Source organism: Musca vetustissima, unplaced genomic scaffold (assembly GCF_032173495.1).
Source record: "Musca vetustissima isolate MV318-11 ecotype Yass unplaced genomic scaffold, APGP_CSIRO_Mvet_v1 utg170520, whole genome shotgun sequence".
In the NCBI taxonomy this organism is placed as follows: Eukaryota; Metazoa; Arthropoda; class Insecta; order Diptera; family Muscidae; genus Musca; species Musca vetustissima.
The window spans coordinates 20444-35322 of NW_026881406.1; the positions used below are offsets into that span (position 1 = coordinate 20444).

Genomic DNA, 14879 nt, shown 5'->3' on the forward strand with positions numbered 1-14879 from the left:
TGGTGCTCCAAAGATTCTATGTCAGGATATTGTAAATATTAACATCTCTTGTATGTACACAAAGTGCTGAAGGGTATCATATAGTCGGCCCCGTCCGATATTTGAACTTTCCCTCCTGGTTTTCTTCATTAAAAAGTTCGGCCCCGTCCGACTTTCGAATTTAACTTACTGGTTTTAAAATATAAACACAATATTTTTTTTGTTTTTAACATTTTATTATTCTCAATAAAAATAATTTTATTACTTAACTAAATGAGAAATTTGGCCAATAAGGGGCTCCAAATGATTTGAGAGGATGAAAATGATAAATAAGAAAATGGCATTAAAATTTTGAAATATAATAGGTTTAGGAACAGCTACAAAAAAACTGTACAACAGGAACACCGTGACATACAAAAGTGACCACTGGACATGGACAAATACTACTAATGAATTGGAGAACAGCAAACACTAATTACCTCTACTCGGAAGATAGGTAATCAGTGGGAAAACATCTCCCCCACCCATTCGGGTCACAATGCTATCTAAGGTGGTCATCGTCTTTGCTTTTTTGCTGTTGTCGCTTAGAAATTGTAGGCCAAATTGCCACTTTGGAATTTGACGGAAGACACCTTATCGGAGGGTGAGTATTGGCCACTTTCCAAACCATTACGTGGTGGAATTGGAGAAGCTTCAGCGGGAGCAGCAGCAGTGGTGTAGGCTTGGGTGTGGGTAGCAGGAGTGGTGGGGGTGGCAACAGTGGCAGTGGTGGCATAGCTGGCGGGTTGGTATTGTTGTTGTTGCTGTTGCAATTGTTGTTGTTGGGCAGCTTGTTGCTTCAAGTATTCGGCATATTGTTCAGCGGTGTAGTATTGATTGGCCTGGGGTTGTTGGGTGGCAGCAGCAACGGTGGCTTGTTGTTGAGCGGCAGCTGGTTGATTGCTGTACAATTGTTTCAACAACTCACGTTGTTGGTTGGCATAGTACAATTGTTGTTGTTGTTGCTGTTGTTGTTGTTGAGCCAATTGCTGTTGCGCCAAAGCTTGTTGTTGTTGCTGATAGGCATAGTAGGCAGCGTTGTATTGATCAGCAGAATATTGAGTTTGGGCGGGTTGTTGGGCAGCAGCGGCTTGTTGATATTGGGGTTGTTGAGCGGCAGCAGCTAATTGTTGACGTTGTTGCAATTGTTGGAGGGTTTGAGCGTACTGGGTAGGTTGATAGGCAGCAGCTTGAGCAGGAACGCCAGCACCAGCATAGTTGGCATATTGAGTAGCTTGTTGTTGTTGTTGGGCCAATTGTTGAGCATAAGCAGCACTGGTATATTGGGGTTGAGGTTGTTGATATTGTTGTTGTGCCTGACCAGCAGCCAATGAGGTGTACTGTAAAGAGAAGAAGGGAAATTTTGATATTAGAAAATTGTTTCTGAGAAATTATGTGGTATGGATGGACAAGTTGACTCGTACCACCGCATAACAACATTTTCCCGTTGGAGGCTTTGCCATTGGATTTGATGCCATATTCATTGTCTTCATTTGGTACATGATTACTTTTTATTATTAAATAATCTTACAAATAATTTAAAAAAAATAAACAAAATACACTGACAATTTCAAAACAATTTACACAAATATTTTTTTAATTAGAGAAATAAAAAAATATTGAAGGTAAGGTCGAAGCCTTCCCTGTTAATTTTTTCCAAATGTTTGATATTACAAAATAAAGTTTTTTTCTGTCCACAGGATGTCCATTTCAAAGTTTTTATAAAATATTATTTCTAATTTAGGGGTGGAAGGCCTTTGAGAGCAAACAAGGATTAAAAATCTCGTTAGAAGACGGTCAAGGCTATTTTCTATATACCTCGACTTCCAAAATCTGATATGAAAGAGTTTCAGGATGTATTTTTTAAGGATATCTGAAAGCACATTTTAATATTTTTTACACATAGAAACTTCAGATCTTCTTCAAGGATTCAGAGTTCATTCAGAGTTTTGAGTTATTATCTAGAGAATATACATTTCAGGGATTCTGCTATATAAGAGAGACCTTTTGAAGTGCTCCTGTGTAAAGGGAACCTTCAGAAGAGGCCTTGTTTCCTTAGGAAGCCATCTAGCGGTTTTTGCTTTTAAAAAATGTTCTAAATTTAGAAAATCTTTAGATTTCGGTATTTTAAGGATTAAAGGAAGTCTTCTCTAACTCTGCAATCGATTTCTCACTAGACCTTAAAGAAGATCTTTTATATTAAGTAGAACTTTAGAATTTTCATTCTTTTCGAAGACCTCTTGTAGTCAATATATATATTTCCGAAAACTTCTACATATCTGAGATTTTATGGAGTTTTCTACAACTCAGAGAACAAAAGTTGGTCTGCTGTTGAGAGGTTTCTCCAGACTCCTTCATAAGATCTTCTATATAAAGTAGACTTTCAGAGTCCATTTTTATTTAAAGGAGAACTTCTGAATTTTCTTCTAAGAGACAAGAGAACGTTTGTAGGTAGTTGACCCACCGCAGGTCGCTTTTCAAAAAACCTTCTATATTTAGGACATATTGTGGACTTTGTGTTGGATTTTGGGATTTTAAACGGAGTCTTTTGTACATTACGAAGCAATAGGAATTTTTTCCTTCCCCAGACCTCCTGGAAATTTCTTCGTCAGAAATTTCTTTATAGAAAGTATATAAAAGGCCTTCAGAATACATTATATATTAAGCCTGACCTTTGTGTGTTGTTTCAAAAATTGACTTATATTGAACGTATTCCGGGCAGAAGTGTCAAAATATGGACCTATAATGATATTTTTCTGAGCATATGTTTGTCAGCCCTTAAAAATCCTATATGCCTAATTAAAGGACTTTTGGTTGGAAAATATGGCTAATAACCTCAAAATACCGAAAATTGGATAAAGGGGCCTATGCCAAAACATGGACCTATAATGATAATTTTCTGTGCTGATATATATGGCAGAATTCCAGACCTTGTTTGGTTCGAAAATGAGTCTAAAAACTTAAAAATAGCGAACATTTAATCAAATATATTAAAGGTGGACCGATTTCCCTCATTTGCAATAATAAACATCTTACGAGTAATAGCAATGCCAGTGCGAAATTTCAAAAATGTATTTTAAATATTGAGATCACTATCATGATTTCAACAGAGAGGTGGAAATTTCCAAATCGAAATAGAATTTAATTGTGATCAAGAAAATATATGGGGTCTAGACAAACCTTCTGAGTTCGTTTGGAATACCATATGTTGGAATTATTAAAAACTTTACTCAAATACCTACTACAGTCTATATGCCTACTGGGATGTTCATAATTGAGTCGTTTGTTCTCTACCAGTATTAAATCCTACTGGGATATACTCTAATACAAATATAAGATTTTTAGAAAGAATGCTTCAACAGAAAGGCGGACATTTCTAAATTGAATATAATATAATTTTATTGTGATCAAGAAAAGATATGGGGTCTCAACTTGGTCGTTTGTAATACCAAATTCGATATACAATCCACCTTATGTTGGAATTTTTATAAAACTTTACTCCAATGCCTACTACGGTCTATATGTCTACTGTGATATTTATAATTTCATCTTTCATTCTCTACCAGTATTAATTCCTACTGTGATATTCTCTAAGATTTTATAAAAGTATTCTATAAACAGTATAGTTCTCCTTTGACGTACTCAAATAAAATGTAATCTTCAACATATCCGAATTACCTTTACAACAGAGGCCAAATTCAGGGCAATATAGTGATACAGACCTTCCATACAAAGGAGATTTTTTTTAATTTAGGGTTTTTTATGTATAGAAAAGTAGTCGTCTCAATTTTCCAATTTTCACATCTTTGATGGTTTTCATAAATACGAATTTCATCTAATCTCCAATAAATAATATTCTCACTGGGATAATCTGTAATCTCAAAGTTAATTAAAATTTGTTCTTTTTCTAATTCCCCATTTACTTCACGGCTTCTTTGAAAGTGTGGCAATGGGTGCCGTTCAAATGGCATAAATAATGGCAAATGGTTGGGGGTTTTGAATAACGACTATGGATTTGAGGTACCATTTGCCAAGGTGCATTCGAAACAGGAGGTTGGATTTGGTGAGGTCATACGAAAGCAGGGTAACTCAGATTCTTCTTCATCGGAAGACGATAAAGATCGGAAAGACGCAAACATCAGAGGACTAATTCAGGTCAATATAGTGATACAGACCTTCCATACAAAGGAGATTTAATTAAGGGTTTTTTGTAGTCGTGTCAATTTTCCAATTCTCACTTTTAGTATTTATTCCTACTGGGATATTTTTTGTGTACATTTTTTTTAAATCTTGAATTAAGATAGCATTCTTATATTTCTTCATTCTCACAGAGGTTATTCCTATTGGGATATTCTTTGAAAACTACCTTGCTCCCCTTTCTAAATGCCCAGTTTTTTCCTTTTTGTAGGATATTTGTTCTTATTGACATATCCTCCTATAAAAATAACGTTCTGTATTTCTTAACCAATCCTTTGATATCTTGTGGATGTATCAATCACTCTATATTCCTACTGGGATATTTTGTGATCCAAAATTGGTATATTCCTGTATTGTTATTGTAGTAAAATTTTTACATTTTTGCAGGTTATGGAACAGACCAAATGTCTGTGAAACAAGGTATTCTATAGTAGTTATTTAATTTGCGAAAGAACTAGTTCAATTCAAGCGATTCTCGGAAAAGAGCTTATGAACTAGGCCAGTTTATATAGTTCATTTTAGTCTTGTGTATGTTCTGAAAGAAGAATCTACTTAAGCTGGAAGTAAAAGTGTAGAGTTTTTTATCGCCAATATTTTGCCAGGTAAGGAACTATAAATGGACCTTTCATTATCTTTGATCGATCTAGGTACAGAAATGCCGTGGATTAATGGTGACCGATTGATCAATGAACTAAATAGTGAACTATGAACTAGTTCCACAAAAAACTGAACTTTTAGAAGAGCTCATTTAAATGAACCAAACCGCAAAACACTACCTTCTACCAGTTTATATAGTTCATTTTAGTCTTGTGTATGTTCTGAAAGAAGAACCCACTTAAGCTGGAAGTAAAAGTGGAGAGTTTTTTATCGCCAATATTTTGCCAGGTAAGGAACAAAAAATTGACCTTTCATTATCTTTGATCGATCTAGGTACAGAAATGCCGTGGATTAATGGTGACCGATTGATCAATGAACCACAAAAACTGAACTTTTAGAAGAGCTCATTTAAATGAACCAAAACGCAAAACACTACCTTCTATTCTAACTTTTGAGAGTCTATAGGCACTATGAAATTTTTTCGAAGGGAGACAGAGAGAAAAATGCGAAATATTATAAAGGTATCATGTGAAGTATATGATTTCACTTACTATACTGAACCCTAGTTTATTTTATAGGTTATCCAATACCTTTTCCCCTTCTCTATTCGAGAGATTTGTTCATTAAAATGTATTGAATTTTTTGCTTACAACATTTTTCCACGAAATGTAATTGAAATTACATTACATGACAATAAATTTTCAATAACAAGACAAAATATTCCATAAAATATTGGAGCCAAATATTACATATGTGTTGACACAAAACTATTAACAAAAACAACTAATTATTACACAAAATTATTTATAAATAAAAAAAGACAAAACCCTAAAAAATACAAAAATAAATTTCCACATAAAGATGACATTCAAATGGCCAATGGACATTTGTTTAACCACAAAAATAATTATAATTTTTTGCGGCTAGCCCTAGCTAGGCAATTTTACAGATTTTTATCCCAAAAACTGTCATGCATGCATTGCAGAGACATGCAATGTATACTCTTTGAAAGAGCGAACGAGTAAAAAAATCTAATTATTTTTATTAAAAATCAAACTAAATTTTTAATTGTTTAATAAATTTATATAATGTTTGTTGCAAGTAAACTTTGCAGTTCATTCACGTTGGAAAATTCATACGTGTTGGAATTATTAATTTACATTGGATATTTAAGGCTGCGGGGAATTTCATTTGAATTTTTCTAAAAATATTTGTGGTATCGAAACATAAACCATTGGCAATTATGTATAATTGCAAATTTGGTTTATTAATTAAATTTCACAGAAATGCATTTCGAATATTGGCCATATATTTGACATTGTTGTCATTGCGGGCGACTGATGGCAGACCACAGGTAAGAAGGGATATATATTTTTGTTGGTGGGTGTTTATGTGAGTGATTGAAATGAAAATAAAAGTTGTGAAATTCGAAGAAATGGATGGAAATGCAAAGTGGAATAATACAAATAACAAAATTTCGAAAAATGATCGTAAATACTTTACATCGGTTCTCATTTGGCCATTATTCCCACTGGGATATTATTTAATACAAAACATAATTGTTTATTATCCTTACAAACAACCTAAAAATATCACTGAACTTCAGGCTATATATTTCGATCTTAATTCGTACTGGGATATTAAAATATTTATATCCAAATTTTTTTCTGATATCATAACACCCGATATTTTTATTCTCAAATTTTGGGTTAACCTGTGGAAGTCTCAACTCAATGAAATTCTCATTGGGATATTCTTGAATTAAACATTCAATTATAGTTTTAATTTCCTACTGGGATATTCGCTAAAAAAACTTTGTGACAACAGTAATCTTCAAAACCATATACTGACGATACCTAATATCGACGCCTCCGAACCATAGTATGCTAAGTCGACTTAGCATGTTTTAAAGTTCTTTACGTTTTTAGATACTACGGTCCTTAATTTATATTCTCTGAAATTTTGGTAATCATCGGCCAATCCAAACCAAAGTTATAAGCAAAAATGTACTTAACATGGCCCGTAAGATATATGAAACTTCCATATTTTGAGAGCTTCTACTGAAAAACTCACTTTTCAGACTTAGCATACTATGGTTCGGAGGCGTCGATATGTACTGGGAAATTCTCTGAGGTGAACATATTCTTAACATACTTCACATTTCTAGGTTACCATATTTCCGCAATACCCTTTATAGTCCGAATTGTTAATCACTCTATATTCCTACTGGGATATTTTTGATTCAAAAAGCCTCCATAATATCTGCTGAAGCAGATTAAAGGAAGAAAGGTTATCAAAATTTCTCTTAATCGCTATTCTTTATCCATTTTTTCCTATATTTAATCTATACTCTTTGCCACGGGAATTTTTTATACATATCGATTTCCTCCAATCTCCATCAGATACTATTCCCATTGGGGCATTTTAAACTACTACGTCTGTTATCTTTCTTAATTTATCCTTTCCTCCTTCGTTGTGGAATTTTCTAATTAAACGAAGAATTTTCTTTCTTACTGGAATAAAAAATGTTCCTCGCATAACTTGTTGATCTATGATCACTTCACATTCCTAGTGGGATATTTTTTGATATAAAATATTTTTTAATATCCCGCAAAGTACACTTTATAAATAAATGTTTTATTCTCATTTTAAATCTTGAAAAAAAAACATGTAAATCTCGTGAATATATGAGACCTCCTCAATCTATACTATTTCCCACTGGGATGGTTGTGATTAACATGGATTTCCTCCAATCTCCATTAAATATAATTCCCACTGGGATATTTAGTAAACTCACAACGTTCATTAAATACTGTTCCCTTTTTAATTCCCCCCATTTATTTTAGGACTTCTTTGAAAGTGTGGCAATGGGTGCCGTTCAGATGGCCGGTCAGGCTGCTGAAATTATGGCAAATGGTGGTGCCTTGAAAAATGACAATGGTTTTGAGGTACCATTTGCCAAAGTGCATTCGAAACAGGAGGCTGGATTTGGTGAAGCCATACGAAAGCATGACAACTCAGATTCTTCTTCATCGGAAGAAGATCGTAGAAGACGTAAACGCTCTTTGGGGCTAAGCAATGAAATGGCTTTGGAATCACTGTATGAAGTGGAAGCCCTACTGCCTTTGCCACATCAGCATCGTTCAAAGAGGGCACCATGTTTCAGCTGGGGAGGAATGGGAAGTGGAGGAGGTGGTACTACTGGTGGCGGTGGAGCTGGCAATGGCACAGGAGGAGGTGCTGGCGGTGGTGGAGATGGCATTGATGACGATGTCTTCGACGTTGAGCGTAGACGCCGTCAAATGGCTGCCCGTAGACGTAAGGCGGCTCAACAACGCAAAAAATCTCGCACCACGGGAAAGAAGACGACAACTCGAAAAACAAATAAAAAGGGTTTTATGGGAGAGGAAGGAGATGAACCCGTGGTATCAACTGCATCAAGACGTAAACGACAAACCGAAATAGAGGATTTGAGTAATAATATGACTAAGAGTGGTAAAGATATTTCACAACATGCCCAACAATTTGCCGAAACTATACGCGGAGCTTGGGAAAATTTTGCCAATTCGATGAATCAATTCGCCCAGAAAGTTAAACAAGCGTTTGCTGGTAATAGTGGTGGAATGGAAGGAAGTGATGGTGGCGGTGGTGAAACTGGTGAAATTTAATGATTTTCGAATTGTACAAATTTGGTAATTTTAAAAAGAGGTAATCGAAAAATAAATAAGATATGATTTAAGAAGTGTTTTTGTTTAGCGGGGATATATATATCGTAGACTTGTTTAGAACAATAACCCTAAGATCTTCTGTTTTTTTGAGGAAAATATGAAAATATTTTATAAAAAATATATAAAATATTTATAAAATCCTACAGACATCAACGAAGTTGTCCCTCTGTCTGTTGAAATCACGATACAGCTCAAAATATTTAAGATAAAGCTTTTTGCTACTACTTCTTGGATGTTTGGTATTGAAAATGGGATATATCGGTCAACATGTTGGTACTACCCTCCACCTACCTCGTAATATTCGGAATGTGGTGGATTGTGGTCAGGTCTTCAAACGAATAGACTCCAATTTGATATTTGGGGTTCTTATTGGGTAGCAAATGTCTCTACGAAAAATAATCAAATTCGATTCACTTTTTAGGGTAGGTCCCCTATATATGTACCATCCTAATTTCCGTATTTTTGGGAACTTGGACACGATTTTCGAATGTCTGCAATTTGGTATTTTGGGGTCTCATTGGTTTGCAAATCTTCTTAACAAAATTTATTAATATACGTTTAATTCGGTATTTTGGGTTCTCGTTGGGTAGAAAATCTTCCTACAAAAAATATGTAATATTTGTCTATTTTAAAATCGCAAATGGGTGCTTGAGCACGTTTTTCACCGAATTGGCTGTAATTTGGTATCTTTTCATTGGCTAGAAAATCGTTCTACAAAATATTGCCCCTATCGATCATATTTATAAGGTAGTCCCAATATAAAGGTACCCATCAACCGAATTGTTTCGAAACCGAAGTTTCTAGTGAGTCACTTTATATATGTGTGTCCTAGCGTTGACCTGGTGGAACACGACACCTCTTCTGTTGGCCAATTCTGGCCGTTTATGGTCAATTGCAATCTTCAAACAGTCCAGTTGTTGACAGAATATAGCGTTTGGCCATATGGAAACAACTCATAATAAATAATGCCCTTCCAGTCCCACCAAATGCATAGCTGACCGTTAGTCCAGGTTTGGCCACCGTTTGAGGTGCTTCACCGCTTTTTGACAACGATCGTTTTCGCACAGGGTTATCGTATGTGATTCATTTCTCATATCCACACACCATCCGTTTAAGAAGTGGGTCTATCTCATTCCATTTGGCCAAGACATCGTAGATGGAAATTCGATCCATCCTATTTATACCCTACACAACTATGTTTTCAGGGTATTATAGTTTTATGCAGCCCCAAGAGTTTGTAACGCCGCGAGATATTGGTCCTACATCCACCTATAAGTATACCGATCATATCTCGACTGGCTGAGTCGATCCAGACATGTGTCCTTCCGTCCGTCTGTCCATTATAATTGAAACACGATACAGGCCACAGTTATGGACCAATCTTCACGAAATTTTGCATGTAGGATGGGTTCGGCCCAATGAAAAACCCTATTGTTTTTACTAAAGATCGGTTAATATCTAGGGGATCAAATGGACCAAATACTGAATTTTTGTCGGTTTTTCTGGTTGCTCCAGAGGCCGTAATTATGACCCAAACATCGCGATTTTTTACATGGAGAAGGGGATTGGGCCAAATAATAAGCATGCCTGTTTTTATAAAGATCGGTGAACATCTAGAAGGTCAAATGGACCCTGACTTTTGTATGAAAAATTACAAAATTTGAATTCTATAGCGTATATATTTACTCCTGAAGGACATAGAGCCGACAAGTTTATAGTATATCCAAGAGGAGTGGTTGATTTTTTTATTTTTTTTTTCGATTCGATCTATATGCTACAATTATAAGCCGAACATCACAACACAATCCACGGTGAAGGGAATATGGACAAGTAATTAGAAGGGCTGTACTGAATATTGGTAATATTCGGAAAATATGTCAGTGTAAGGAAGAGGTGCTGTTGACTTCTAATCGGGCAAGAGGGTGAAATTATCACGAAATATTACCCGAGCTTGGAATAAAAAATCGCAGAAAGAAAGTATGGTCGGCCCAGTCCGACTATACTGCCCCGCTCACTGTTTTTTTTCTTTCTGTTAAATGGTGTGGCACCCAAATATCGAGCTTCTTTTTAAATCCAGCTTTGTGTAAATGATTTAAAACAGATTTATGGTCGATTTTCTAAAATGCCGGTCAACTTCAATAATTTCTCCGATTTTATCGACATTTTCGACGACCGGCCTAATGGATTTATTTTTCCCCAACCTAATATGTAATGCTGTCATTCTGTATGCTGCCACTAGATATATTTGTCGGAGACTATGCCTTTTTACTGAAATTATGATGCGGGTTCATGGAGGATGAAAAAATCGTTGCTTAAGAATTTCCATATAGGCTTATGTTTTTACTGAGCACTCATACAAGAACTTCAACCGATTTTAGATATTTTCAATTGGTACCAATCAAAATAGAGGGTAACAAATTTTCGATCCGGACGACTTTAACTTTTTCAATTTAAAACAAGTCCTCCGTCACAATTACCTCTCCCTCTTAACTCATTGTATTTACCTTAAATCTCTAAACAACATTTGAATTGCCACACCCGGACCGATTTTAGGTTTTCCGGATGCGGAGAGTATAAAAAGTTCGGTTCGTTTGAACTTTTTCACTACTTAAACTGTCCTCCATTCATTTCCTCACTCATCACCCCTCTCTCCCCTCCTTACATTTAACTTAAATCCCTAAAATAAAAAAAAAAATATTTCAATTGCCAAAGGTGCCTCATGTCTGGATTTGACTGGAAATCTCTTCATAGTACCTCAGAATATAGGTTAATTTAATGAATATTAATGAAAGTGCTCCATAACATCTGGTGTTCATGGTGCTTACGATGATGATGAATATCTTTAATAATAACAATAACAGCAACAAAAACGGCATCGTTTATACAATATGCCAAGTTTGCATGTTTGCTCTACAAAGATAACAACGTAGCAGCAGAGTAAATAACAAAAACAAAATAAAAAAATACGACAACAACAAAAAACATTTCCGGCCACTTCCGTTACATCAAACAGCAAATCAAAATAATCAGGCTAGCTGGTACTCCATGCTGATGAAATGCAAATAGATAGCAGACATGTACATGATGTTCGAATCGGGATGTTTGACTATCCTCAGCTCCTCCACCTTACTCCCTGGGCCAGCCATCTGGTTACAAATGGGTAATTGTATGTCTCTCTGTTTTGAAGGTATCAAAAGTATAATAGCCCCGTTAGAAAATGGCTTTGTTAACAATTGTAAAGAAAAATTTAGCAGCGCAACAGTTACCGAACGGTAGGAAATAATAAATAAACGGTTATAAAACAAAAAAACCCTTTCCTTTTGTTGCTTTTTGTTAATTGTTTTATTATTTTGTCTTCTTCTTCTTCTTTGTGAAGAACGTCAAAGAAGGGATATTTAAATACAAAAAAAAATTGGGACACAGCTCTGTGACAACAATTAAAAGCCTTGTAAATTGGCAACATAAAAAAGCAATAAATTTAAAAGCCTTTATAAAAAGCAGCAGCAGGAGGAGGAGAGGAGAAATCGAGGAACAAAAACAACAACAACAAAGGATATTAATAACAATTATTATTTGTCAGCAATCATGACGACGATAGGGATGAGAATGCCAAAAATAGCCTCACTCTTCAATGCTGGAACGATGTTACTTTTGATGTTTTCCATAATTATGGGTTTGAGCGGTCTGGGTAGGCAGATGACAGCAGAGGTGGAGGCTTTTCAAAAGCCTAAGGTAGGTTTTCCCTTGGAAAAAATCTTTAGCCCCAACAAAAAAATCATTAATTTTCTTTAATACTTAATCTATTCTCCCCGCATCCTCACAAAAAAAAAACAACAAACAATGGGAAAAAAAGGTTTTAACATCATCATCGTTACTGATGAAAACCCCACGAAAATTAATATATCATCATCGTCGTTTTCGACGTGATACTTATGTTGAAGGCACCGATGATGATGAAAATTACGAAATCATACCAACATTCGATGCTAACGGTGAAAGACCCAAATCACCCGGTGAACACATTTCAGAGAGAGCTGAAAAAATTGCCCAAACCTTTACGAATATGTGGCAATCAATGGTGGATACAGCCAAACATTTAGCCGAAGCCATTCGTCAACTCTTTACCGACGATGAGGAGGAATATCATTTGACGCCCGAAGAGCTGCAGGCACGTGGCTATGCCATCGAGGAACAAAATGAAATTTGGCGTCGTGAAAATCAATTATAAGGGAAAAGGAGAGGATGAGAACCGTATGGAGAATGAAGAGGAAATGGAGAAGGACGTTGGTAGGAGAGGCATAAGAAAATAAAGGGCAGTTGTAATGAATTTGGTTACCGAAAAATATCAAATTACCGAAAGTTAAGCTTCTGGGATATTTCGTACTTATGGGCGAAAAAATATGTGATAATTCTGAATAATTGGAATTTCGAATAAGAATATTGTGTAACACAAAAATAAAATCATTATTATTTATGTGAAATTGGGGCAAGTTGTGTAATATCTCGAAACTTCGAAGATTTATTTACATCATAATAATCGAGGGAATATTGATTTTGAAATTTCTTTTTTCAATATATCGAAATATTCAAGGTCTATATATTCTGGAAGGGTGTAAAAATAGAAATCAGGTTTTTAGAAGTAAGAATAAAGTTTGGAATTTTTAATTTAATTCTAGATAAGACATCGGACCCATTTTATTGAAGAGTTTTTAATATTACATTTCGGAATCCCAAAGGATAGGAGACACCTAACAGAATTGTGTACTGTGAATTAGCATTTTCCAAACTAAGCCCTTGTAATTTGAATTTGCAAAATATATTTAATATCATACACGGTGTTGACATTCCGCATAGTATAGATCCCCGTATTAAGATAAACCCCTGTGGAATTTTGGTCTCGCAAAGGATAAAATACCTTCTAGAAATTTTTTCAGCATAGATTAAAGTTTTGACATAGTTCGTCTACATAAAGATTTTATTCCTTTGGGGTTCTTAACGGTTCTACAATCATTTTCCAACATTTTAAGTAATCTGAAGGTCCCAACCACATTTTTCAATATAAGAGGAAATTGATAAATATCTGTATGTCCTCGCACCAATATATGAAACTGTACCGTTTAAATTTAGCATTAATGGAGTAGGGTATGAAAAGCTCGCTCCTTTCAATAAATCTCGGTTTGCTTAAAAGGAACTAGTTCATTAATTTAGTTCCACTGTTTAGTTCAATCCACGTTTTAGTTCAATCGTTGTTGGTAGTTCCGGAACTACCTAACTCTTATTGGAACTATTTTAATAAAGGAACAATAGGAACTAGGTCCAGTTATTTATTTTTTTATCTCGTTAACTATATTCGATCAGTGAACTACATTGCTGAAATCTAGTTCTTGGATACACGTTAGTTCATTCGGCCAATGAACATAAAGATTTCGATCAAAACTTGGTGAACGAGAGTAAAAATGAACAAATGGAACATAGTACCGATAATTTCATTAGCGGAATAGTTCATTTGAGCTAGTTAATCGAAATGATTCAGGACTTGGCAACGTTTTGCAATGCAAGAGGTATTAAAATGCCTCTTAGAAAAATCTATATTGATCTAATACATCTCTCCAATGCATTTCAGTTTTGAGAAAATAAGATTGATTGTTTATTAAGTCACACAGTTCATTTTAATTCAATATTCCTAGGATACACGTCAGTTAATTCGATCAATGAACATGGAGATTTGGATGAACGACTGGTTTAAAAGGAATCTGGTGAAGGAGAGCAAAATTTAAGGACCGATGGTTCCTTTTGTGGAATATTTTTTTTTTTGAACTAGTTCATGTCGAATGAACTAGTTCCAATGTAAGTGCAGTACCGATGGTTCCTTTTGGGGAATAGTTCATGTGAAGTAGTTCATGTCAGAATGATCCAAGTCTTAGACAATGTAAGTGTTTCTTAAATACCTCCCAGTAAATGCATCAATATAGATCCGCAGATACTGGGACTAATATATGGAGCTGCTTCATTGTATTTGGGCATCTCTCCAATGCATTTCGTTTTTGAGGAAAGGAACTGGGTTGTTTATTTAGTCCCGCAAAAAGTTCCAGGCCTAGTACCGATGGTTTCTTTTACGGAATATTTCATTTGAACTAGTTCGTTGGAGTGATCCGGGTCTTAGCTACAGCTTCCAATGTAAGTGGTTTTTAATACCTTTCAGAAAATTTACAAATATAGATCCGATCGCACGCACTAATATTTTTTTTCATTTAATTTTAGCATCTCTCCAATGTATTTCCGTTCTGAGGAAAGGAGATGGGTTATTTATTAAGTCCCATAGTTCCTTTTAGTTCAATC

General features: G+C 35.1%; 1 protein-coding gene across 1 annotated transcript; it reads right to left on the bottom strand.

Moving 5' to 3' along the window:
- Positions 1–548: 548 nt before the first annotated feature.
- On the bottom strand, positions 549–1520 carry LOC133327358 (basic-leucine zipper transcription factor A-like). Its single transcript, XM_061535918.1, has 2 exons — positions 1443–1520; positions 549–1358 (listed from the first exon to the last, which is right to left on the bottom strand). The coding sequence occupies exons 1-2, from the start codon at positions 1518–1520 to the stop codon at positions 564–566; spliced, it is 873 nt and encodes a 290-aa protein (XP_061391902.1). The 3' UTR covers positions 549–563.
- Positions 1521–14879: the final 13359 nt, after the last annotated feature.